This window comes from Bradysia coprophila, unplaced genomic scaffold (genome assembly GCF_014529535.1).
Source record: "Bradysia coprophila strain Holo2 unplaced genomic scaffold, BU_Bcop_v1 contig_350, whole genome shotgun sequence".
Taxonomy (NCBI): domain Eukaryota; kingdom Metazoa; phylum Arthropoda; class Insecta; order Diptera; family Sciaridae; genus Bradysia; species Bradysia coprophila.
This window is the reverse complement of record NW_023503608.1, coordinates 10799808-10825247: the sequence shown is the minus strand read 5'-3', so window position 1 is coordinate 10825247 and position 25440 is coordinate 10799808. Positions and strand designations below refer to the sequence as shown.

Genomic DNA, 25440 nt, shown 5'->3' with positions numbered 1-25440 from the left:
TTGGACCAGTGATTAATATTGTGTTAACTTTATTGGGAGGCCTCTGTGCTAGAATGCCGATATGGGGTTTAAATATACGATCCATGTCATTTAATTTGCGTGATTATCATCGGATACCTGTTGACGCATTTATTGTACTTTAGGAAAATTCCAATCACCATTAACCTCAGATCACCCACCAGTCCACCACCCACTTTCCCACTATTGAAAAAATTGTAGAAAAATTTTCAAATAGAAAGCAGATTATTTTTGAATTTCAAAATTTACGCTGTAAATGTTTGGAACATTGTCTGTAACATACCTACAATACCTTTTTCAATGGGACAGTGGCCATAATTAAGATTAAGTACGTAAAATACCACCTTTTCAAAAGGAATATTGTTGTGCAATTACACTGCAAAAATGCTGCAGACGCAGTTACTGTCAACGTAGTAAAAATGATTAAAATGTCCCATATTCAGAAATTCTTAATTGAAGTAATGTATGATCTGGTTTAATTATTTTGATTTTCATGTCTACGATTTACTGGTGTTGATAAGGTGCGTGTTATTAAATATTATGCACGTATGACAAAGCGGTCGAGGCTTGCCGAGACGGCTTGTCATACGTGCATATTCTTTTTTATCGCATAAGCGAAAACGAGACAACAAGATATGCGAATGACACTTTGACAATTTACAGAAGTATAATGTTTGTTTATATATCCTAGGTGAATAATTTTTTCGGGGAATCACACCGCGTATGCGATAAAATCACTTTATCAGCAACAGACTGTAACCATGCGATTAATAATAAGCAACAAACTGTAGAAACCTTTTTGTAAATTTTGGAAAATCCATTTTCCAAAAATCGGCCCTGATTTTAGTTGCTGATTGCAAAGTTTAGTAAATTTTTAACAAGGTTAGACAAACAATCCGATCAAATATTAACTACAATTTGGTCGTTTCGAAACAATGGGACGAATGAAATTATTTTTTGTCAATTTCAATAATTTTATTTTAAATATTAAAATTACAATAAATTAATGGCAAAGGCAAACATTATCACAAATAAAAGAAAGAGTACAAACAAAACGTTTTCTTTTTGCTTGGAACTAAAATAAATAAAAATGAAACAAAAGAAATGAAAAATAAAATTCTTTTGACTAGAAATAAGTTGAAAATTAATCGAATATCATTGGTTTGCGACCAGAGTTAGTATATTATTTATGGTTAAAATTTCGTTACGAAGAAAACGATTTTTAGTCTGGCAGCAGCGGAGTATTTTTTGTTGTTGTTAGTAATTAGTTTTCCTTTCAGTATTTTGTTTTTCTGTTAATATCATTTTTGTCCTTTGTTTAACATCAGTTTGGTGTAGGAGTTCTGGTTCTACACAAACTGGGAGATTTGTATGGTGACCGTGGCGAACTTGGTCGACTACCAAAACTGCTTGCACTGGATGCACTTGATGGTGTTGGTCGATGGTATGGTATCGGCCGTTTGCGTGCACTGTTATATATGTTAGTCATATGTTAGTCACATGTAAAGGTTGCACATGCAAGCAATTATCAGGTCTCCCACGAATAAATTTAGGATTTTAGGATCTAGGATTCAGTGGAAGTACTTGTCGTTCCTCATAGGGTCGCGGTGGTAGATTATTGTCTTATTACTTTTATCATTAAGCACTACAAGGGTCCAACGGAAGCAACAGGAAACCCCAATTTGTGTCAAAATTAAGGTATGGGAATCCAATATGGAGCGCGAAAAATAATAGCTAACATAACAAGCAATAAAAATTGAAAAGTAGAGTTTACATGTGAATTTTTATGATCCGAGGCGAAGCCGAGGTCAACAAGCACATGAAAACGAGACTTTTCATTTTTATCCCGAGATAATGAGTAATGCACACGCTTTTGAAACCTAAACTAATTTTTGTTGTTGTCTCTAGGTGTTTAATAAGTCACTTTCACCCTGGCATGTAAAGTTTTGTTGTTTAAAGGTCTCCGTTTTCGAATTTTGGTCCTTATATTAATAGAATTGTAGGTGGTTTTAGGATTAGGTTTTTTTTAAATATTTAAGGAGTGGGAGTCCCATATTCAATGGTCAGCTGATCAAAAACTTACCAAATACTTGGACATAATCATGCTAACGGAAAAATAAGCCAAATGGATTCTGTGCAAAAAATATAAGTAAAACCAAACGAAATAAAAAAAAACAAATTTTATGATACAACACGAACCATAGTTCATTTAATAATGCTATCGTAAATTATAAACTTAAATACGAAAAAAATACAATAGGAAATTATGGTTCTGCGTCTACCAAATGAAAAAAATCGAACTTATAAATTGTTGAGCTGAAAAGTTGAAGACAAAGTCTATCTTCGTCTACGCGACCTTTCTCGACTATAAACAAAAGAAAAACGAAAATGAAAATTTGAATAAAAGAAATAAATGGCGGCTCGAGTACAGTTTATCGATGGAAACTTTAATTCAATCAATATTAATCAAAAAAACCCCTCTCTCAAGTCATTGTGACAACTTAAAATCTCACCGTAAACCGTACACTTGCTCGTCAAAAAATTATAAATTTAAAATGTTCTAAGAGTCTACGAATCTTGTGGTAATCTTTTGCTAACTTACCTCGTTATACGACGACGGTCTAAGAAACTGGGAGACCCGCGACGACGTGGAATTGATGGAGATCTAGAAGATCTAGACGATCGGGATCGCTTTGATGCAGCGCTGCTGTATTCACAAAGTTTTAACATTTTAATATTCATCCCGAAAACAATTGCGTTTAGCTAACTAACCTCGATGAGCTTCCAGATCGGCTGCTTCGACTCGAGCTACGTGATCCTGATGATTGACTTCTGGATCTGGAACTAGCTGAACTGGAACTGCTAGACGATGAGCGCCTACACAAAGAGATGAGCGATAAAGATATTTATTACACGAGAATCAAATGACTTCTGATAAGCACTTACGATGATTTGGAAGCGCTGCGGCTTTTACTCGTTCGGACACCTTCGTCATCCTTACGATTCTCATCAACGGATAAATCATTTTTACCAGTACTTTTTGACCGACTTCGACTCTTACTTTTCTCTCGATTCATCTGGTCCATCATCTCCCGACGGCCTTTTATTTTAAATTCGTTGATTTTCATTGGTTTCGAATTGATTTTTGCTTTTTCCGCCGGCTCGGGCAAACGGTTGTTTGTTGATGAGGTCGCGGCAGCAACGGTCGTTTCACGAGACAATAAAAGGACTTCGGTTGAGCCAACACCACCAACTGGTTTTGCGGTTGATGTTCTTAACGGTGGTTCCGTCATTGTTTTGATCTTTTCTTTAGCTTTGGCGGCAATGTCCGACAGTGCTTCCAAGAATTGTTTTTCATCTGGTTTCTGGATGCCCAACAATTCATCGTCGATTTTTGGATTTGTGTCTTCGCTCTCCGAATCAGTCGATGCATGCAACCGAACGATTGGCTGTGGTAACTTTTTCTTTTGTTGTTCCTCCTTTAAGTCTTTTTGAGGTATTTCGTTTGTAGATTTGGGGGACTGTGATTGGTTGAATCTTGACTTTTGTCGCGGAGGCTTAGCATTAGAGTCAATTCGACGAGATGGTGGCGAAGTGTCAATCCGATTTTTCTCACACACTCGTCTGTTAGGAGATCGTGATGGGTCACGTTGTTTTGGTGATCGTGTTTGCCTGCGACGTCTTGGTGATCTCGATAAATCACGGCGTCTTGGTGAACGCGACTGTTCTCTGCGTCTCGGTGATGGTGATTTCTCGCGGCGTCTCGATGATCCTGACTGTTCTTGGCGTCGTGGTGATCGTGATTGTTCCCGACGTTTTGGGGTTAGTGAATAGTTACGACGTCTTGGTGATCGTGATTCCTCTCGTCGTCTTGGTGATCGTGATTGCTCCCGGCGTTTTTTAGGCGATTTTGATATTTCCCGTTGTTTCAGAGTTAGATTTCTTGAGTTACTTTCATCCTTTGGCTTCATCACGTCTAGGTACCGTTCTGGATTTCTTTTAGCTGGCGAATAGCTCAGTGCTGACGAACGAGAATCAGATGACTGTGGTCGTTGTTGTGGTTGTTTCGATGGTTTACTTCGATCTGGACTCTTCGATTGCATATTTACGGATTTTAAAAATTCTTCACGTCGTGATTGGTGAACATTTCTGTTGTTGGCACTAACGTCTCTCCTGTTGCTAGACGATCTATTTCGTGAATACGAACGCTTTGCTGGCGATTCATTTTGTTTGACATGAGAAAGAGACCGATCACGGCGACGCCTTGATGTGGATCTGCGGTTTCGTGAAGACTTTTGAGGTGAGCGAGATCGCTTTGATAAATTTTTCCGATTGGTTGTTGAATCGGGCGATCGGGATCTACGCCTGTTGTTTTTACTGTAAGGGGAGCTACTAACATCTCTTTGATTCTTTTTGACTGAGGGCGTCCGATCACGGCTTCCTTTCGGAGGAATGGATCTTTTACGAACATCTGCCTTCGGAGAGCTAGATAACTTTCTGTTTCGAATTTTCGGTGAATGTGACCGCTTCCGTTCAGCATACTTGCTTCGGGGTGGAGTGGAACGTTTTCTTGGCTGGGACAAGGGAGATGTGCGGCGATTATTTTTATCATTTGCATGCGATTTTGTAGAAGTTGGTCTCGATTGTGATGGAGAACGGTTTCTGCGTTCCGTTTTCGACGGACCATTTGATCGTTTTGTTGAATCTGTATGCTTTTTCGGAGTTGAAGACCGGGACTTTCTCTGATGTTTTCTAGGCGTCAACGATTGCTTCACTTCGGGTGTTTGAGATCTTTTACGTTCATTTCTTTTCGGAGAAACACTCTGACGGTTGCCTTTACGACGCGGTGACTTGGAGCGTTTCCTAGACTTACTGGATGCACGGTTCGAATTCGACGAATAGTCTTTGCGAGCAGGTGAACGTGACTTCTTTTTGTCTGTCTTGCGTTTATCCAATGAAGACGAGCGATCTCTTCTAGATCGTTTTGAAGCATTTCCTTTTCCGATCGGTGATTCTGCATGGCGCTTTCGATCTCGACTGATTGATCGATTTTTACGGCCTCGCGACACTGATCTGTCTTTCAGTTTATCGTTTCGCTTTTTGCCACCATCCTTGTTGTTTTTTCGGTTATTTGATGTGGAACGATGGCGTTGTCTTCGAATCGGCGAACTAAAAATTTGGGTTCTATTAAATCGATCATCATTTCGAATGGTTAAGTTTAAAAGATCAAACCTTGCTGTGGAGTCAACTGATTCGGATCGCCTTTTCTTCTTGTCTCGTTTTTTCTGTTAAATGAAAATTGGAATTATTAGCATAAATTGTGTCAAAAGGGAACAAGCACCGTTGCAAGTGACACCCCATATACATCTACAAATATATTTCATAGAACCTTAGCGATTAAGTTTTGTTGGTTTTGTTTAAGAACAAAATAAGGAAAAAATTATTTTTGGAATTTGTTTAAAACCCCGCACACGTTCATGAAACTTACAAATACTTACAACAAGAAAGCTACAGAGCGCCTGTGAAGCTATTCCTATTTAAATGAAGCACCAAAAAGGTCAAACAAAATTCATTTTTTTGTTGCTTTTAATTGTAACGAGTGATTGTGTTTTGTTTTGTTTTTTTTTTTAGAAAGAAAATCAGGAAAATAAAAATTGGAAACGAAAAAGAAAAAAATTAATTGCACGCACACACACCAAAAAACACTTTATTGTTTGTCATAATCCAAGACTTTTTACCTAATTCGATAAGACGACATTTTTACTTGGTTTAGCTTAGAATTAAATGTTTTAGTTAGTTGCGATATTCAATTCTAATTTACCTTATCTTTCTTGGACTTCTTTCGCTTGCGAGACGAACTCTCTTCCTCCGAATCGCTACTGTTGTCATCTGAATCATCTGAGTCATCGTCCGTTGAGTCGTCGGAATCGTGATGTTTGCGGGATTTTTTCTTCTTCGACCTAAATTGAGATATCACAAAGTTAATATTCAGAATTGTGGAGACGCGTACAGTCGGTGAATTTGAAATAAGTGGCGCATTTCATTTCAACTGTTTTTCAGCTGATCGCCTCACACAAACAAATATGACTTTACGTCCTTAAACAGTTTTCCCATTACCACGCGCATGCGTGTTCATTGTTCACCCGTATAAACAAGCATTAGCACATTGGATAAGCTGAAGAACAGCTGAAACAAAATTCATCACTCATTTATAAGTCGCCGACTGTAGACGGAGTACAAACAAATAGCTTATTAATGACCCTGTACGTAATTTCCCTTTTTGTATTTGTCTTCATCGACGCAGGACATAGACATAAGACATTATAAGAAAGTAGTGAAGCTCAGACATACGTTTTAATTATGCAGCACATACATCAGACGAAGGTTTTATTATGCGGCACATAAATACATCAGACGATTATATTAATATATCGATTGAGGAAGTTGTGCGGCACACATGTCAAGCGAAGGCTGAGTTCTGCTAATTTCTGTCTCGGAAAGTTCTTTCTTCTCTATTCTATTTTTTTCTGCATTGCCACTACCGGTAAATTCCCATCTCTGACTCAAGTTGGTTTCTATCAAACACTTGTCGAACACTCATCTCACCTTTTCAAATGCTCAAGTAGGAATACATTTTATCTCAAAAAATGAGACGAAACAAACATACCAAAAAATAAAAAGCGAAAATTTTATTTGAAACAGTGATGTATAAATGGAAGCAGTCAGTATTGGCAGCTCATTAACAATCTCAAGTTCTATTGAAATATCAATATCAAAGTGAAACACGAAAAAGCCAGAATGAATATCAAAATTTTCTCGATTCTTGTAGCTGTTCTATTCATTTCCAGCAGTATAGACGAAGTTACCGGTAAGAATATACATCCTACTGACCAACTTGCCTTTAGGGTTGATGAATTAAATTTATTATTTTGATTTAATACATAGGAGTATGCATGGGAACACCGAATCGAATCGCATCATGGTGTTCCGGTGGTGTTAGCTATTGCAAACAATCATGCAAAACGGCTGGCTTTTCCAACGGTTGTTGCGACTCCAGCAATAAATGCTTATGCAATTACTTGTAACAGAACAATTATTTCGTGAAATAAAATTAATTTTTGAAAGAACCGATTGACTCTTGACAAAATTGAAAAGAGTGAAGGTGGTACCAGCAACGGGTGACTATACCTTGAGCGTTAATTGGGTAGTAATTGTTGGCGGTGGAAATGTTAGTTCGTTAGCTGATACCTAACCATCTATTTAATAAATAAAAATATAATTCAAATGCATCCAGCTCAACAACAATAAAAATAGTTTCACGCCTCCACAAGCATTGTTTTTGTTAGATTGCTGCTCGAGCTATTTATAAGTTTTTGTAATCTAATACACGAATGGCTTCATCAATTTAAAACTTATTTTTACTCACAATGCAAATGTAAGCGATTAAACAAAATGAAAAAATAAATACGAAACCACAGCAGTGTAATACACCTTCCCCGGTGTTGATGTTAGCTTAATGTCAGAAGTAATCATAAATTGAATGATTTTGATGGTATCATTAATTGTATCGTTAAAATAAGCTCTAACCCGTTACGAAAGCGATAGAAAAAGACGTAAAACCTGTAAGCTGAGCAGTTTAAGTTTCAGCTTATTTAAATGCCGGCATAAATCGAATCGATTTACTACATTCAACGTACACAAAACGATTCCGGTCTCAACCGAAACAATTATTTGCTGCGTATACGTTTTTGCCAAACATTTTTTCCTTTGGCCTTCAGTCGTTCACGAATCCACATTATCACCGAGTAAAAAAACGTACTTGTTTAAAAGGCGCATAAAATAAGTCTTAAATAACATCGCGAAAAATAACAAGACTTCATATTTCTGAAAACCATAAATTTTTAGAACAACAACACCAACACCAGATAACAAATTACCCACACGTCTTTTCCACATTCAATCCCTACTCAATAATAAAACCAACCAATACACAGCACCGCTTTTAACTGAAACGAAACAGCGTAACTACAACTGGGGTTACTTCATTGGTTATATTCAACCGGCGAACATGAAATATCAACACAAAACCGAAAAAACAAGAGAGAAGCTCATCATCCACACGAATCGGGTAGAGATATTATTATATATACAATGGATGTGATGTGGTTCCGAAATTCCACCAAGTTTTTTTTTCGTTAGTGTTTTTGTTGTCAAGTAAGTTACGTCGTCTTACAACAAACATTTTTATTTATTCACAGGCGATCATAATAACGAAGAGCGTACGAGAGATGACGATTATTTTCCCGCAGAGAGTTTTAATCATTTCGTTGGATATATAGTTAAGTTTTCAGTTACTACCACAAACTCGTATAGTAAGCCAAAGTAGCAAATGACGATTGACCGTAATGTACTTGTGATGAGAAAGCGACGAATAAGTTGCATAAAGTGAACTTTACGATGAGAGTTTCAGAATATTGAGGATGATAGCGTTTTTGGATTATTTTTGGGCTGACAGAATGAAAATTATATTCGTTTCGGTAAGACGATGCGAATGTGTGTATACCAGAAAAATTGGAAATGGTACCAAAAGTAACGTAAAAATGAGTATAGATTTGGAAAAAAAAAACAATTCGAGAAAATACGAAAAGTATGAGAAGTTTACACCGAATTAACAGGAGAACAGAAACGTTTGGTGGATTTGAACCGATTATTCGTACAAATGTTTTCGGAAATTCGGACGGTGTTTGTAAATTCGAATGTTTGACAAGGAATAAATATTGTGAAAGTAAACGGAGTGTTTGTTTATGTTTCCAGCAAATCTGTGCATATTACAACTTGTTGCACCGCTAAATTCATTATTTTAGGATGGAATAATCAAATACAGACACTTTTACTATGACAATACGCTTGTCTCGTCTCTGTGAAAGGAAAAATAATGAACGGGCGAATACAAATCTCGAGTTCGGATAATCTTGTTGGGATTAATTTCGAAAAGATTTCGTTGGTTAAATACGAACTCTATTTTTTCCTTAACGTAAACACTATCTACGCATGCAACAATTCTTAATTTTCACTTACTTTTCCTTCTTATTTTTCTTCGACTTTTTCTTCTTATCCTTCTTCCGATCTGGACTGGATGACCTGCGATTCATTCACTTAAGACAAGGTCATTCAGATTATGTTTTACAATAAAAACTCACCCATCACGTTTCTTCTTTTTCTTCTTCTTTTTGGTGTCGTCGTCGTCATCGCGGTCTTTGGCTGGTGACGGTGTACGAACTAGGGCATATTTTTTGCTTTTCTCACGTTCGGCATTTCGCTGCGCTTGTAGTTCTTCTTGCAACGCAGTACCTTTAGCCAACGTTTCTTTGGCTTTTCGCTCCGGATCGAAACTGGACCCTTCCACAAAGTATTCCGAAATGCCGAATGCTTCGCGTAGCTTTGCATTTTTCTCCTGTTGTGCCTCGGCGATTTGATGAGTTTCGCGAACACTGTAATTTGGAGGATATTTGGATTAGGGATACTCCTTCAATATTTTGATTAGTGATGGTTGTCACAAACACACAAGACAAAGTTGAATACAAAAATCGAATCATTGGGGATCGAAACTGAAAATTCAAGACACGCAATGGAACGAAAACAAACTGAAAATTTATCTTTCACTACAATTTTGACAAACTAAGCTACTCTTTACCTAACCACACTGCGAAGGCCTTGCAAATGAATGGGATGTCTTAAGTTCCCATTTTTTATCATTTTGTTATTGCAAACGACAAATTTACATTCACTCCCATTGCTACTATTATATTGGTGATCAAAATGTTTGAATTGATTTTGCATTAGACCATGTTTGGATGATGAACATGCGCAACTACAACACCAATTGCCGGCGATACGTTGACGGCGTAATGCAACGGTTTGCAAACGTAATTGTCGTTGAATTTTAAATAATTTCTTTTTTAATTTGTTGTTGTTGTTGTTTTTCGATTGATGTGAATTGAATTTGCCTTGATAATTGAAGCCATTGTAGTGGCTCTTCGACACAAACGATCGATACGGTACAACATTTGAATCCATATCCTGATGCGATTTCGTTGAATTTGAGTCAAGCGATGGCTCTTCGGACTCATTGAATCTCTGTTCTTCTTCGTTTTTTTCCGTCAAAGACTTGGAAACACTGGTCTCTTCGCATTGATTCCCACTTATGCATCGGTCAATGTAAACTGCAGTTTTACGATCGGATCGAATAGAATTAACGTACGAAAAACCGTCGCTGTTGTTACGCGTATCATGTTCGAAAAATTCGCGGCCCACTTTCCGTTTGATGGGCCGAAATCTACGAGCTATCGACATATCCTTCGGTAATTTTGAATCGTACGAAGCCATTGAATTTATGCAACGGAACAGAGCGTTAGTTTTATTCAAAGTTTTTAAATTATCTTTGGGTTCAATTGTTGTCATTTAAAATAAATTTGCTTGTAAATGGAAGACTTGTTTCTTATGCTAAATCTTAGTTTTCTAGGGAAGACGTTTTTGCTCACAACGTTGTAACACACACGACACTAACTTACGCACTAAATTTTTATTTCAACTGTTGTCAGTATATATCTGGCAAGCAGCTTTTTGGAAGACTTTTATGATTTTTTTTTCTCTTGTTTATTTAAAAGATCACATCCTTGCACAGCGTATTCAAGGTGTTTTTTATTGCACACCTCTCCATTGAAAGTCGTTGATTCGACTTACATTTTCTTTTCTTTTCGCTACGAACATGTCGGAGAACATTTTTCATTAAATTTGGATTACACTTTCGTATCGGAAAATGTGTAAAATATCAGCAGGATTCGTTTCATCGTCCTTTTTCAAAACATAATCAATCCATTCGTTTTGTTCCATATTATACACAGAATGCAACCGAATGGTACGTAATATCGATTTTTCCATACATAATTGTACCATTTGAATGGAATATTCTTTGTTGATTAAATTCCCCGTAGCTATCCGTTTGTAAGATCCAAATAAAACATCTCGTAGGTGCACAGTTTAAATAGAAAATGAAAACTCGAGTAAAAAACTAAACAAAAAACTGATTTTAATTACAGGAAAATAATTTTCCACCAGACAATTGGCTTGTACCACAGCGGGTTGTAGCCATTTTCTGTTTCTATTATGTCAGCGAACAATTTTGCTAATATAACAATGATTTCTCTCCGCATTCGGATGCTGTTTCATATTTAGGGGCGGTATTGATTATGACATGCGTACACAAGTCCATGCACATGACATCGACGATGGAAATGTTTTGCTAGGTAAATGATTTATGATGATGACGTTGTGGTATATTCTCTATGATGGTGAATTACCACTCGAGTGACACTATGAAATTTATCCGTAAAAGGGACAGTAATTAGAAATCGATTTTGAAAATATTATCGTTCTGTGCAAAAAGTTTTCCTCAATTTTCTCCCATTTTTATTTTAAATTCAACTTTGGTAATTTAGGTGTGAAAGTCTAGTCACAGGGAAAATGAATAATTGACATTGAAAAATGAATAAATCATCCTTATGTAAATTGGTCTGACATTGACATCCTTAACTTTTTTAAGTTAAAAGAGTTTGACGGGAAATTTTCGCAGACTTTTAGCTCATGTAAAATTTACCGACTGACTTTCTAAAATTGAAATAAATTGAGATACAAGTATTTATTTGATTTGATTAAGCAATGCAATGGTATTTTATGTTCTGGGATCCTCAAGACCAACCCAACTCAGAAGAATTAAGTGAAAAGGTTTGAATATTAATAAAACTCGACAGAAGTAAACGACATATGCGGCTTTCATACCTTTCAAAACCGTCCAAATCAGGCTTTTAGGTATGACTCTGCTAAGCTTAGGACAAGTGTTTTTTCAACAACAACAAAAAACCTTTTTCAAATGTCGTCAAAGTACAATCCCATAAGGATTTTTGGGGAAAATGTTTTTGTTATGAAAATGAGATTTCTGTTAGTTTATCGTCAATGTATTGTAAAGAGTTGAACTTCCACTAAAAGTTGTTCTCCTCTAAGTAGTAGATAACTAAAGCTGTTAATGCAGAAAGAGATTGAAGTAAAGTACAAAATCCGAAACGAAATCGATACTCTAGTTCACAGTACTGAGAGTATCACTTTACAAATCATTGTGTAGTAAAGCTTATATTCCGCTGAAAGTTCGCCATTAATAAAATTGTATGGGCCAGACCGATGATTTTTTTAAATTCCGGTTCCGACCCCAATCGATGACGTTGAAACTTAACTTCGTTAAATTTTAAAAACTCAAACCCAACTAAATCCGAGAAGCAAAACCCGGTTCGTAAGACTGCTCTTGGGTTGAAAACTGAAAGTTTTAGAGTTTGCAAATATAACCGGACTAAATGTCGGTCCTAAAAGACATCTACTATGTAAAGCGCGAATTAAAAAAAATGTAACATTGATCTCGACATTGATCCACCCGAGGATACCTTATCCCCCTTCTTTTCAAATAAACAACAAATGTATAGTTCAGTCTACGCAATCCGTTTTTAAAACCTACTGGAAAATATTGGCGAGTCGAAATTATAAATAAACAATCGACACTTGGAACAAAACTACGATATTTTGAATCAAAATATCATCAAAGAACTTATGGTGAACTGAAGCAGAAACATACAACTCCACTCTAACTTGTCTGCATTTATTAACTCATATGTTAACTCCCATTGATAGATAGAAAAAAAGGTTGCTTTTCGTTTGTGAATATAAATTTGAATGAAACAAATATACGGCCACTTTCAAACATACATACACGAATCACTCGAATCACATTATTCATTCGAAAAACGAAAGCTAAAAACACATGATCAAATGATATGGAAACAAAATGTTCATCAGTACAAAAGAAAATAAAAAATCGATAATTCACCCCATGTCTACGATAAAACATGATGTGGAACAAAATAAGAAATTATACCACCACCGTTCGGTCAAGCACTGATACACATTACACACATTTTGTAGTCGATATAATTAGATTACAGCTTAGTGTATATTTACTATAAGAACGATTACCGTGAGTAATCTTAATTAAAACCAATAATGTACACTTACAGAACTCGTCCGAATTCATCTTTGGGTAGATCTCCTTTTCCTTGGCCCATTAATTTCAAACGATACGAATTGACTTTGGCAGCAATTTCTTCCTTTGAGTATCTGGAAATTTAAAAACGAAACGTAAACTTAAATCATTGGATTGCTGGTTCTATTTTACCAAAACCAACAGAACCAAAAACCAATTATTTTTATTAAGAAACCAAAGAGCTGTTCGTTGGGTTGTTTTGCACACAAGTGTTATACCGAAATGAACAGAGAACACTAAACGCGAAGGGATGTTTTTTTTCCGTGATATTCTACCCCTTGTATACATATTAATGACATAGAAAGTTTTCATTCAATACATGTAAAGCAGAATGTACGTACAGCACGTAGGTATACGTAATCGTCCGAACGTTTTGTTAATATTTATAAATTCAGATCATTAAACTGGGAATTTTGGTGTGTTCATCAATAAAAAATCAACGGTGTCGGCGAAATTGGATGGGCCGGATGGTCAATTGAAAAGAGCAGTTGGTCTTCGAATATAAATGATGAACAATCATGAGTTTTATCAAAATATAGTTTGTCGGAAAAGTGTTTTTAGCGAAAAGCTCGATGCAAATGTTTAAATGACATCAGTTCCAAGCTGCACGCATTTGATCTATTACCAAAAATCTAAAGTCCCGGCCATTATAGAAAGAAGTAAATTTTGTTAGATATGCCTTGCCGGGTACAACTGCATTGACGACAAAGTGAGTGAAGAGAAAACGCGGACAGGACCTTCAACGGAGTTGTATATGATTTTGCCCGTCACATGGAGAAATTTGTTACAATTTTTAACTAAATGATTCTTAAGAATCAACGAAATGAAACCACCCGTTTCCCAGAGACAATTCGTGATAGACGAATGCTAATTACATCTCCGTTAAAAATACAACTTACTCTTTCTGTTTCTCTAAAATATCCTCATATTCAGCGCATTTCACTTCCAATTGTCGCTTTCGTTCATGATCCAAAATTCCTTGATTCGGTTGACGATTATTGGCGGCTTCCAATTTAGCCAAATCGTCTTCCGATTTGTAGGTGATATTATCCTTTTTCCCCGGCCGAACGAAAGCAAAATTACGTTGGACATGACCATTCGTTCCTGATCCGCGAGGTGTCGTGAGCCCGATGCCATTATACATGGCAAATTAGTATTTTCGCGGTCTCGTCGACACACACAATAGTTTTCAGTTTTTTTTTTCTTTCTGTTCAATTTGTATTTTAATCAATACGCCACTGCGGTTATTCATTCAACATGAAATTTGCTTGGGAAAAAGTTCACTGTAAGCAAGCAATGCTGTTTAAAAATCACATGCACACTGTTCAGCTTATTACCATTAGAATGCAAGAGAAGACTTAGTTATCCGTAAAATATCGATTTAAATTGGTTATCTATCTCTAAACGTTTTACTTCTCAAAAGCCATGTTGTAATCAGTGACAGCTAAAGACATCGGCGGCAAGTCAAAAAACAAAATGGTAGTAGACTTTTGGCATTTTTGTACAACATTTTTGTGGAAGCATTCTTTCTCAAAACTGGCTGCAGTTTTTTTCTCTGTTTAAAAAGTTTAAAAGCGCACAATGAATTGAATACGACTGAACTTTTAGAAATTTGTACTGCCTTCATCGCGATCTGTAAAAACTCGCGTTAGAGGAAACACCCACGTATTGAATAATTACATGTTTCAATAGTCGAAAGTGTAATTTTCTTCTCGATATGAATAGTCGGCTTTGGACGATTTTAGGCAACTTCGCTGGTTCTTCCAACGTCCCAAACAGATACTAAATTTAAGTGTAAAGCGATGAACTCAAGTGAAATTCCTAGAACTTTCTTCCATGTTATTCGCGTATCTCTGTCGTTCGCATCGAGCTTGTAAGGTTCCGAAAGAACAGGTTAAAACACCCACGAAGGCGGGTGACACACATTTTGACAAATAGATGCATTTTGTTGAACACATTCATTACAGATTGTTTGAAATGTCAACTTGAAGAGAGCCTTCGTGATCAACTCAGAAGTGTCTTAACCTATTCTTTCAGAACCTTGCGCAAATGAGGTTAAATTCCAATTGTTGTACTGTCAACCTTGACATATAAGAACAAAAGAAAAATTTGATTTTTTTAAAACTTTTTTTAAATTAATTTGGTTGACATACGGGTTGTAAATTTGAACTAGGTCCTTCGCGTGCACCATATGAAATCATGCAATTCGTCTCTTTCAAACTCGAGAGATATTAAAAAAAAACTATTCTCATACGACCATAGCACTGACCCAAGCACTAGAACCGACTTTTTTAACGAATATTTAGCTAACATGAAAAAATAAGCAACGTTTTTTTTAACCGCCACAACTATAAATTTAATTAGATGAGAGCCTCTAATGTGGCACAAATTTTAAATTGTTAGTTCACTTTAAAATGTAGACAAGTTGGTCATTTCAAACAGATTTATGGAAATTCGCCTAAATAATTGTCCAAGTATTATTCTTTAATGAAAATTTGTCAATAAACAATCAGATGAAACATTTAATTTATCGAAACCAAAATACTGTCAACAACTGGAGCATGTGTGTCCAAAATATTGTACAACACGGCATCTCTCATATTTTATAATGACAACATAGTGGGGTTGCATACGCAGGCCTCTCTTGGAAAATCTATTCTACTGCTTTCTGTTCTACTGCTTGATTGCAGATGCTATGATACGACGGGAAGGAGAATTATGGCAATTATTAACTTTAATCAGATTTTTTGCACGAAAAGCTGTTTGTTGTCTGGTGGCCAGAAAACAACTCATTTAGTGTAAAGGAAAACCAGTTTTTCGCATTTTCTGGTCGCAATCGTAAGACAACCGCGGTACTGCCTCGCTGGGAAATTTTTTATTTCGACTTCGGCTTCGCCATCGGCTCAAAATACAACCTTCCCACATGCCTTGATAAAAAATGTCCTAGTGAGACAGTAATGTACTAAACTTATACGTACCTGTTTGGGGCGGTTGATTTGCGGTCAACTCGCGAAATTACCTAAAATCAATCGTCCAAAACAGATACGTAAATGGCTATTACCACATACGCGCGATGTTCGGATGTCAAAAATACCAATGAACGTCAACACAAGGTATGGTCGAATGTCAAACTATGTATGGAGCGGAGGACATGGCGATTTCATATAAACAAACTCACCTCCCATGAGAGGTTTGTATGAACAGACCATATCTGGTCTATACTTTCATTGAAAATTACTTACCTAGAAGAATGATTCAAAATAGTATGTTACATACCAAGGATCAAAAAGGTGTGTTTTAGACCCAGGTGGTGAAAACGTCCAGGGATGGAGCGACGCGAAGCGGATCCGTGGTTTGTATACTATTTTTCTTCCTGGAGTACCAAAGTCACATTCCGAACAAAACATAACAACAAAACTGAACAACATACCGGTGCAAAAGCATTCCATATTAATGCCGAAAGTAATCCGTATGAATGCCTAAAGAAGTCCGTTCCGTGTGCATGTATTCTCACAAATGTCGAAAAATAAGCAATCTGTAGGAATGCCGAAAGACATCCGAATGAATGCCGAAAGCAGTCCGTATGAATGCTGAAAGCAATCCTTATGAATGCATTGTCACAAAACACTAAAAACATTACATTGGCGTACATACAACAACTTGATACATTTGGGAAAGAATAAAGATAGGATCGAAAATGACATAAGCGGGAATGAAAATTGAGAGAAAATAGTAGGGGAGAATGTTGCTCTTTCGGTACTAAATTTGGTGAGTGAATGTGACGGTTTTGGTACTACAGGAAGAAAATTACACTTCAGTTCTATGTTGTTGTCTCGTTTTCGCTTATGTGATAAAATAGAGTAAACACTTGTAATATATATTACACATTTGTCACGAAGAAGTCGAGGCTTGCCGAGACTGATAGTGACAATTGTGTACTCTATTTTATCACATAAGCGAAAACGAGACAACAACATAGACCTGAAGTGTAATGTTTGAATTAAACTTCTAGGTAAGTAATTTTGACAACCGAACACCGCGTGTATGTGATAATAGATATTTCGTTGTCGTAGCTTGTAAAGTAAAGATTATTGTATATTGTGGCAGGGTTAATAATCTTTACGTGTTACGGCATGTTTCATTTTCATTTACATTGCCTAATCACGTAAAGCATTGTACTTCCGAGGTTCCAATTTGTGTATTTGACAAGTGGGGTCGGGTAACACCCCACTTATCCCACTTATCAAATACACAACTTGGAACCTCGGAAGTAATATACTAATAATCAGCCATAGTTACACGCATTCTCGCATTCATCGACTTTCATTCAATGTCAAAATCTATCGCGTGAAACACCCCTGACCTCGATTACCGACAAGGTCGTACAAAAAGTCGTATGACTTGGAATACGGATTGTCAGTGTTTTCTTCTTCTCCACGTTTTTTAGTAAATAAAAAAAAATCTGCTGCGTTGAACGAAATTCCTATATTCATTGTTATTAATGAAGCGATAAAATGATTCTCAAGATTCCATTTGTTATTCTTATCATCAGGATAAATCAGGTAGCTGTGTTGGCATGTGTTGTTTTCAAGGATGTAATTTCTAATAATCAATTTTATCCTAAGATTACGGCTAAAAATGAAATCGATTACGGCAGCTATTCGGATACAGAACCGATTCTCACCGATTTTATCAAAAAAGGTGGTTCTGCTTTCAAATAGCAAAAATTCTCGTTGCTAAACTTTAAAAAATAAAAGTTCCAGAAAAACAAATCAAGTTTATGAACACCACGCTGGACATAAAGCTACCCAATTTCCAAAATGCGAGAATAATCAATTCGAATGGCAGCATCTATCTCCTAAATGGTCTTGACCTGTTTGCAGTAAATGTGCAGAGTAAATCGGAAGACGGAAATAACCTAAAAAAGATCGGAAGCTTGGGTGGTGTCAACAATCAGCCAATTTCGGATATTAAGGTAGAACAAGTGATTGACATTGTTGCTTGAGACATGTTTTTTCAAATGTATCTATTTGCATGATGTAGGCATCACCGTGGAGAAACTACACAGTATTCGTAGTCGATCTAGATGATTACTCGAATGTGTATGTAGTTAAAGGAAACGTGGAAACAGACGTTTTGAATCCCATTGAACAATTGACCAAGCAAGGAGCGCACTGCAAAGTCAAATTATTTCAATTCAATCGAGGATTATATTGCGTCATCGTTAACGTGCTGTTGAACCATGACCGGTAAAGACGATTCACACAAATTCTTCACATAATTTCATAGAATGACGTTTCCAATTCCAGTTCTACATTGTACCTGTACAAGTGGCGTAAATCTCATTTCACTCGATTGGAGACGTTGTCCACTGACAACGCCAACGATATCATTGCTTACACAGCGGAATCGTTTGCCATAGTCGTAACAGTTAGCTATTTTCCCAATGCGTCACAACGTACGCTGTTAAACGTGTACATTCTGACTGATCGTGACGAACTGAGGCATATTCAGATGTTTTACATAAATGCAGCGATCATTTTTCCGATTACCCTGGTCAATCGCTTCTATTTCTATAGCGTTTCCCGTTCAGGTATGCTTGAGTAATATTCGAAATAAGGTACGGATGTGATAGAGCGAGCTTCCGGTTTTTAGTGTTGCCATGTATTCGGTGTTTTGAGAATTATCTGAGAAATTGGGCTAAGGTTTTTAGGGTTTCCTAAAAAAAATCCTTGTCTGCAGGTCGTCTGAGGTCATACCAATGGGACCAGGAAAAATTTGTCAAATTCATGGACTACAAACATCTGAAGAATGTCACAGCATTTGCATCTGGACAAAATCTGGTGATTGGTCAAATCAATAATGAACTGCTTGCATTCACCAATGTGTCGTTGTCGCCAGCATACGCAATATCCACTAATTTTTCAAAGGATGTCATTAAAATTGCGGTCACAGATGCGAATCAGGAAGTTTACGTCACTTGTTTCTACAAAAGTTCCGATGATGCTTTGCTAATGACGACCATGAAGTCTGAATTGGAAGACGTACAAGGTAGGAATGGATTGTTGTGCCCAGAACAAGGTCAATTTCTAAGAATACTTTTTTTAGAATCATTTCTAAGTGACGTTAGAGATACAACTGGAGACTGTGTAAACGCAGTGAGGAACGTCCAAAGAAATCTAATTCCAATCATTGAAACTATCAGGAGTATGGTAGGCCGTCTGAATTGCTTGATCAAGTCCATTATCTTTAGCGTTCGTGTCTTGTAGGTGCCTCTCATTTACCATAAAGACAGCAACGAAAATGTCGACTCCACATTGCATATTGGAACTCTGTCAGTGGCCAAGAAAGTGAATATTCGACAGCTTAACGTAGAAGCAAATTTGAAGGGGAGCTTAAAACAATTGGTCGATGGAATCGATGGTATAACTGCTAGATTGAATGCGTTGCGTAATAAGACTGTGCGCCATAAACGGAATATGGTGCCGTCAATTAATACGCTCAAAGTTAAGCGGTTGAATCTGCCGAAAGAGTTGTTTAATAGTAAGGTTTTTGTGGCATCTTTAGTACGGAAGGTTTTTTTTTACAAAGAATTTTCATTCATTCAGAAATTCTAATTAAAAGAAATGGAACCGCGAGCTTCCAAGGTAAGCTCACAACGAAAAAACTAACTGCCAAAACCATAAAACTCGGTGGAGCACAGGATCCGAACGTTGGAACGATATTGCCGGTTGCACACAAGAAAGTAGAAGGAATAAGCCGAATACAAAATCTGGAGGTGAAAAGCATCAATGGCATCGATTGGAATGAGTTCTACGGATCTTTGTATTTGAAGGACTCACCTCAACCCATTGAAGGTGCTATGCGACTCATAACTTCTTCTACGATTTTATTTTCAATTCGAATTTTCAGGCAATTTGATCATCTCAAAGCCCAGTCGTATCAAGCATTTAGAAGTAGCGACTGTAAACGGATATCCTGTCGACACACTGTTCACATTGAACACGGATCAGGAAATTTCGAGTAATTTGGTCGTATCAACATTTCACTGTCCAGCGCTTGATGCGAATCTCATAAACGGAATTGATTTCGGGAACAATGTTGCCAGACTCAATGAAAATAATGTCATTGAGAGTAAGTCACCCGTCCAGATTTTCATTGGTTTTGTCTTTGTACTATCCTTTACGTAATTCAGCACCGGTGAAAATCTTGGAAGCACACATCGGTAATCTAACACTAGCAAACACTGGCGATGACGAATTCATAACGAAGCACATTGTCGGAACAAGAGTGGAGGACTTGTCACAGATTTACAATGGTAAAGTAATCATCAAGGGTTCGTTGAAGCTGGCGAATGTCTTGCTGGAAAATCCGAAAACAAACATGTTCATCAATGACCAACGATTCGGATTGAATTTTGCTGATCACTTTTGGATGAAATCAGTTGATCAGGTAACTTATCTGGCTAATCTTCCTCTGTTTACTTTTGATTATTCTTTTCGACTCAGGCCTAACCATTTTCTTCTTCCTAACAGACGCTGGGAAATGTAGCATGGACGTCAGTCATTTCAACTCCTCAAATATTCGCATCGCAGATAAATAACGTTCCAGCCGAGAAGCTTGTCGTCGTCACTGCTCCGCCGAAGGATTTAGTGAACCTAGTCTTTCAAAGGGCAACTGTTAATGGAAATGTGTACACGGATCCGGAATTCGAAACAATTCTCACCAGAATCAATAAAGGTTGTGTACGACGTGGCAGCTCGACGGTAATAACGGGAACAAAAACATTTACCGGCATTCTAACCGTAAATGACTTCAACGGAGTACTGGTGGATTATCCAGCAACGGAAAACTTTGTGCGGAACAACAACGATGAGAATAAATTCTATTTGAATTGCACGAAGAAATTCGAATCGGTCACCGTGCACGGAAACGTCGAGTTTGGCGGTAATAATTTGATTCTGAGTCATTGGAATGGTTACAATTTGCTGGAGTTTTTCCAAAATGCTGTCCGGATCGATCAGCCAACGAGATTGGACAGTCTGTCGTTCACGAATATTAAAGCCACCAATTTGACAGTGAACAAGATAAACAATCGTCTGTTCAGTGAACTTGTTTCCGGTTTGGAAAGTTCTGTCGGTCATCAGGGTACTTTGAATACCGTGCATATCAATGGTGATCTGAACATCAGAAATCTGTTTGTGGAGACAATCAATGATATCAATTTCGATAATTATCTTGGATTGGTTGTTACTGGCGTCGCTGGCGGACAGATTGGTGGTGTTAAGAGATTTTTGTACGGCCTTAGTGTTGATAATCTATTCGTTCGTCACGTCAATTCTGTCGACATTGGGTATTGGCTCGCGAATGCTTTGCATAAAACCAAAGACCAAGTCATTGGTGGAAAATGGTCTCTAACAACTGCCAGCATAAGTGAAATGAATGCCAACACGATAAATGGTTTGAATGTAAAAGAAATCATTGATTCATCAGCGGACACCATTGAAATTCGATCCAATATGAGAATTCAGTCGCTGGATGTGTCTCGGAATATAAACGGCGAAATGGCTTGTGATGTCAAGAGTTTGGCCACTGTCTTAGAAAATGGTCTGACTAAGACGAATTGGAACGCAATTATTGTCAACGGATATGTTGGATGGCCAGATGATGAACCGTCGCTGTTGAATGAAATTCTCAAATTTGCTGTGACTGGTTCGGATCAAATCATTACCGGAGATGTCGTTTTCACAAACATCACGTACATCGATCAAATCCAATCTACCGGAATCATAAACAACGTCAATGTGTGGGGCATCTTCAACGATTCTCTTGTGAAGAACAGCAAGCTGCAAATCATCAGTGGTTCAACGATATTCAAACAGCCGCTTAAAGTGACGAACCTTGTCACTGAAAAGGATCTTAGAGTTCCATTCATCAACGACGTTAATGTGGTTCAATTGAATAATTCTATCTTTCGTATTGGCGAAGCAAATGTGATTTCCGGTACGAAAACGTTCGCTCAGCCGATCAAAATTGATCGATTATTCATTGACGGTTTATTGAATGGAATTCCCGTCAATGATATTGTGTTTGTGAATTCGACTACCGTACTGCCGCCGATTGTCTTCCACCAACCGATCTTAATCCGCAAGGATTTGACACTAGCCAACAATTTGAATGGATTGAACTTCGATTTTCTAATCAACAACATCGTTCGAAAGGCTGGTCCACCGCAGGAGACGTCTGGTAGGATTACGTTTCAAAATTTGGTGTTGCGAGGTGATGCAAGGATTCCATTCATCAATAACATCGACATCGACGAAATTGTTGTGAAATCGTCTGATTCGATTCAAGAAATCATTGCATTCAAAACGGTAACAGGCGACGTGTACATAGATGGACCGATTATAATTACAACAATCAATGGATTGGACGTAGTGGACGCCTATTCCAGTTCGATATTTTTAGACCAGAACATGGTCATCAGAAGGTTGGATATAACGAATGAAATCGTTGCACACCAGGGCATTACGGTTAAATCTCAAATTAACGGTGTTCCGATTGGGCCGCTGATTGATTGGCAACCCCCAACGCAAACTGATTTGACACCATTATGGTCGAATGTTGGCAACATTATAAGCGAAGCCGAAAATCTGTTGCATCAGAATTATGGACAGTCGTTCCATCTACTTTACTTGGACTATGCCTCAAACATTAAAGTGAAATTTGACACTGTCAACAGCCATCCAGTATCGTTCATAATCGACACAGTTCATTCGGGCGAAATGTGCGGTCTGGATCATCGATGCGATTGTGCTGCACAGTACGATGTTAGTATAGGTTTTCATCAGGTCTTTGTCAATCGTCGACCGTTTAACGACCGGCAAATTAAAATGATTGGATCGAATTGTAACGTAACCGTAAGGACAAATTTCATAAATGTCTGCACGGCTAATGTACCAGCACAGACGGTAATCGAATGGTCGACCATTAGTGGATTCGGATCGCTGACCATAAATGAACCAATATTCGGTGTCAAGTTATATGAAGTCAACACGGACATATTTATGTTAGTAAATTATGCCAATGGGTCCATTTTTGCCTTGAAATATGCTCACCAAGAGAATAACTGGTTCACCAACGACATAATCAGTGGCAGTAATATCCACGTGGACGTACTTCAATGGAAATTGTTCAAAATACTAATTGTCTTGAGTCGACCAAGCGAAATCAAGAGTCACGATGTTGCAAGACTTTGGTTCTATAACACTGCAGCAGGACAGCAGGGATTCGAAATGTTCCAGGAAATATCGGGGGAATACAATTTATGTTCGAAGCTGTACATGCAGCACGAGGATAAATTTGTATTGTTTTTGAGCAAGATGGGATCTCAATTCATTAGCGTGTACATGGTGCATTGGGGCGCAGAGTTCCAGTTGTTTCAAACGTTGTCGCTGGATTCGGGAGTTAGAACGTTTTCGGCGTTTACTGTTGATGGTAAGAATAACTTTTTGTTTGGTCTTTTATTCCGTCAATAGTACGAATTTGAGTTCATTGGAAATGAGGAATTTTCTGTGGATCGATAGCTGGAGGTGTGGTGACATCCTTGAAGTAATATCTATCCGTCTGTATCCGTGATAGTTTTGATTTAAATAATTTTTTCTCGAACCAACTAAAGACCTCATTTCGAAGCTAAGGTTAATTTTAAAGAACTTGAGGTAATAGAAACATTCTGCTTCTTATTCAGTTATTAAGAACACTTACCTTCTTAATCCTTCCAACAAAAACCATTTAGAAACATGGACAAATTCAACAAATTTTTTTCTCTCTCGCAACATTTCAGATGCTCATTGTCTTGCAGTTGTCACCACAAATGGCTATTTGTACCTCTTCAAATACAACAACATCGAAGGATGGTTGCAAATAGTTTACGGCTTCTTCAAAGATATTGAATCGGTCATGCCGTTCAGTCACTTAAACAAAATTTATTTATTTGTTTCGATGAATAATTCAGCAACTGTAATCGGTGTCCATTCGCAGGGATTGCATTGATATGATAAACAAATTGTAAATTGGGAATTATGAATCGAGCAAAATTGTTATTGTTGATTTAGTTTTAAGTTGAAAATTTTAATGCAAATTAAAGTGCAATTTATTGATCATTTCAACTCGCGACATAGCGAAGCGTTTTATTATTGATAAAGTAATAGAATAGTAGACGATAAAAAATGGCTGCCGTAGTACCGTTCCAGATGCTGTTCCAGCAGTTGGGCCCTCAGAAAGAAGGAAAAAATCTACATTTTGGCACCAACTTTTTTTTCCAAGACTTCTGTAGGCTTGTAGCACAAAAGTACTGGGTTCATTCATATGTGGAACGATGGTGGGTGAGGCCAGCTACAACACCTCATACTCAGTTCCGTGGAACATCGAAGCTGCAGAGAAGACGGACTCTCCGAACATTCACTATATTTTTAGTCATAGATTAGTTTAGGATTTTGGGGATTCTCAACTCGAGAGTTGAGACATCACCTGGATCAATGACCCTTTGTACTAGTCCCCTTCCTTGTTTATTTAACAAACGCAAAATTCAAAAACTTTAAAAACTTATACACTTGTGGCCAAAGAGAGATCGAATTAGCAAAACTGAGAAACGTAAATCCAATAACAGGTACCTCATTGTGGTATGACATGAGCCGGAACTGGGGAACACGAAACAAGAAACAAGGCCAAATTACAGTGAGAGACCCAACAGGGAAAAAGCAGTCAGTTCTTAAGAAAAACAGCCAGATTGGTTAAATCCATGGAACTGACCTCTAGGTCCAGACTGGAAAGTTGCCTAGAAACGTTCTCCTGAAAAATCTATACCTTGGACAGTCGCTTATCACGTGGTATCCGGTCTCTTCACCACGTCCACAGAGACATCTAGGACTATCAACGTAACCGATGTCAAAGAGATGCTTGTTTAGTTCCCCATGGTCCGAAACAGCTTCGACCACTCTCTTGATATCACTTCTTTTGAGGTCTAGGAGAGACTTCCTCAAATTCAATGACAGGCCGCTGCAGAAAATTTTTGTGTGTCTGGCTTCTTTATACCACTGCCATCGCTTTTTGTGTTCGCGAAGCAGGTACCCAGAGGATCGTAACAGAGTTGGACACCCCAAGGGCATTCAGTGCAACCTTACAGTCTAAGACAGTTCTTGACCTTACATTTGTTGAACTTACCGCTTGAATCGCGGATTGACTGTCGATACAGGTATAGATATCCTCATCGGATACGT

General features: G+C 37.6%; 2 protein-coding genes and 1 long non-coding RNA gene across 14 annotated transcripts; 2 read left to right on the top strand and 1 right to left on the bottom strand.

Annotated features, from left to right (window-relative positions):
* Window positions 1-998: 998 nt before the first annotated feature.
* LOC119080962 (serine/arginine repetitive matrix protein 2) lies at window positions 999-14615 on the bottom strand. 9 transcript variants are annotated; one of them, XM_037189599.1, is made up of 10 exons: window positions 14062-14615; window positions 13135-13236; window positions 9219-9509; window positions 9097-9159; window positions 5840-5978; window positions 5251-5303; window positions 2965-5187; window positions 2791-2895; window positions 2621-2725; window positions 1007-1487 (listed from the first exon to the last, which is right to left on the bottom strand). In XM_037189599.1, exons 1-10 carry the CDS (start codon window positions 14304-14306, stop codon window positions 1343-1345), a joined length of 3471 nt encoding a protein of 1156 aa, XP_037045494.1. In that variant the 5' UTR covers window positions 14307-14615; the 3' UTR covers window positions 1007-1342. The 9 variants fall into 9 exon arrangements, 8 of the variants coding, with proteins under 8 accessions (XP_037045490.1, XP_037045489.1, XP_037045494.1 ...); XM_037189601.1 differs by lacking the exon at window positions 14062-14615 and adding an exon at window positions 13295-13409; XM_037189600.1 differs by lacking the exon at window positions 1007-1487 and adding an exon at window positions 2198-2383.
* Window positions 6724-8416, top strand: LOC119080970. Of its 2 annotated transcripts, none has more exons than XR_005088407.1 (3): window positions 6724-6886; window positions 6964-8212; window positions 8277-8416. It is a non-coding gene; the product is annotated as an uncharacterized LOC119080970 (long non-coding RNA). The 2 variants fall into 2 exon arrangements; XR_005088408.1 differs by having other exon boundaries at window positions 6725-6886; window positions 6964-8146.
* Window positions 14616-17488: 2873 nt separating the features above from the next.
* LOC119080959 lies at window positions 17489-24324 on the top strand. Of its 3 annotated transcripts, XM_037189591.1 has the most exons (14): window positions 17489-17724; window positions 17788-17863; window positions 17920-18137; window positions 18206-18411; window positions 18472-18755; window positions 18905-19213; window positions 19271-19374; window positions 19432-19705; window positions 19771-20019; window positions 20075-20159; window positions 20205-20296; window positions 20358-20614; window positions 20698-23659; window positions 24006-24324. In XM_037189591.1, the coding sequence occupies exons 1-14, from the start codon at window positions 17677-17679 to the stop codon at window positions 24212-24214; spliced, it is 5373 nt and encodes a 1790-aa protein (XP_037045486.1). In that variant the 5' UTR covers window positions 17489-17676; the 3' UTR covers window positions 24215-24324. The 3 variants fall into 3 exon arrangements, with proteins under 3 accessions (XP_037045486.1, XP_037045485.1, XP_037045484.1); XM_037189590.1 differs by having other exon boundaries at window positions 17926-18137; window positions 20075-20296; XM_037189589.1 differs by having other exon boundaries at window positions 20075-20296.
* The last annotated feature ends 1116 nt before the right edge of the window (window positions 24325-25440 follow it).

Excerpts from the sequence above, each read along its gene's own strand:
- LOC119080962 (XM_037189594.1), bottom strand. The coding sequence starts at position 10,479 with ATGACAACAATTGAACCCAAAGATAATTTAAAAACTTTGAATAAAACT. Across the intron at positions 9,510-9,712 it reads GGCCTTCGCAGTGTGGTTAG|TGTTCGCGAAACTCATCAAA; the intron begins GTAAAGAGTAGC and ends TCCAAATTACAG. Across the intron at positions 5,304-5,839 it reads AGAAGTCCAAGAAAGATAAG|AAAAAACGAGACAAGAAGAA; the intron begins GTAAATTAGAAT and ends TTCATTTAACAG.
- LOC119080959 (XM_037189589.1), top strand. The coding sequence starts at position 17,677 with ATGATTCTCAAGATTCCATTTGTTATTCTTATCATCAGGATAAATCAG. Across the intron at positions 18,138-18,205 it reads AGCCAATTTCGGATATTAAG|GCATCACCGTGGAGAAACTA; the intron begins GTAGAACAAGTG and ends TGCATGATGTAG. Across the intron at positions 20,615-20,697 it reads GGATGAAATCAGTTGATCAG|ACGCTGGGAAATGTAGCATG; the intron begins GTAACTTATCTG and ends TCTTCCTAACAG.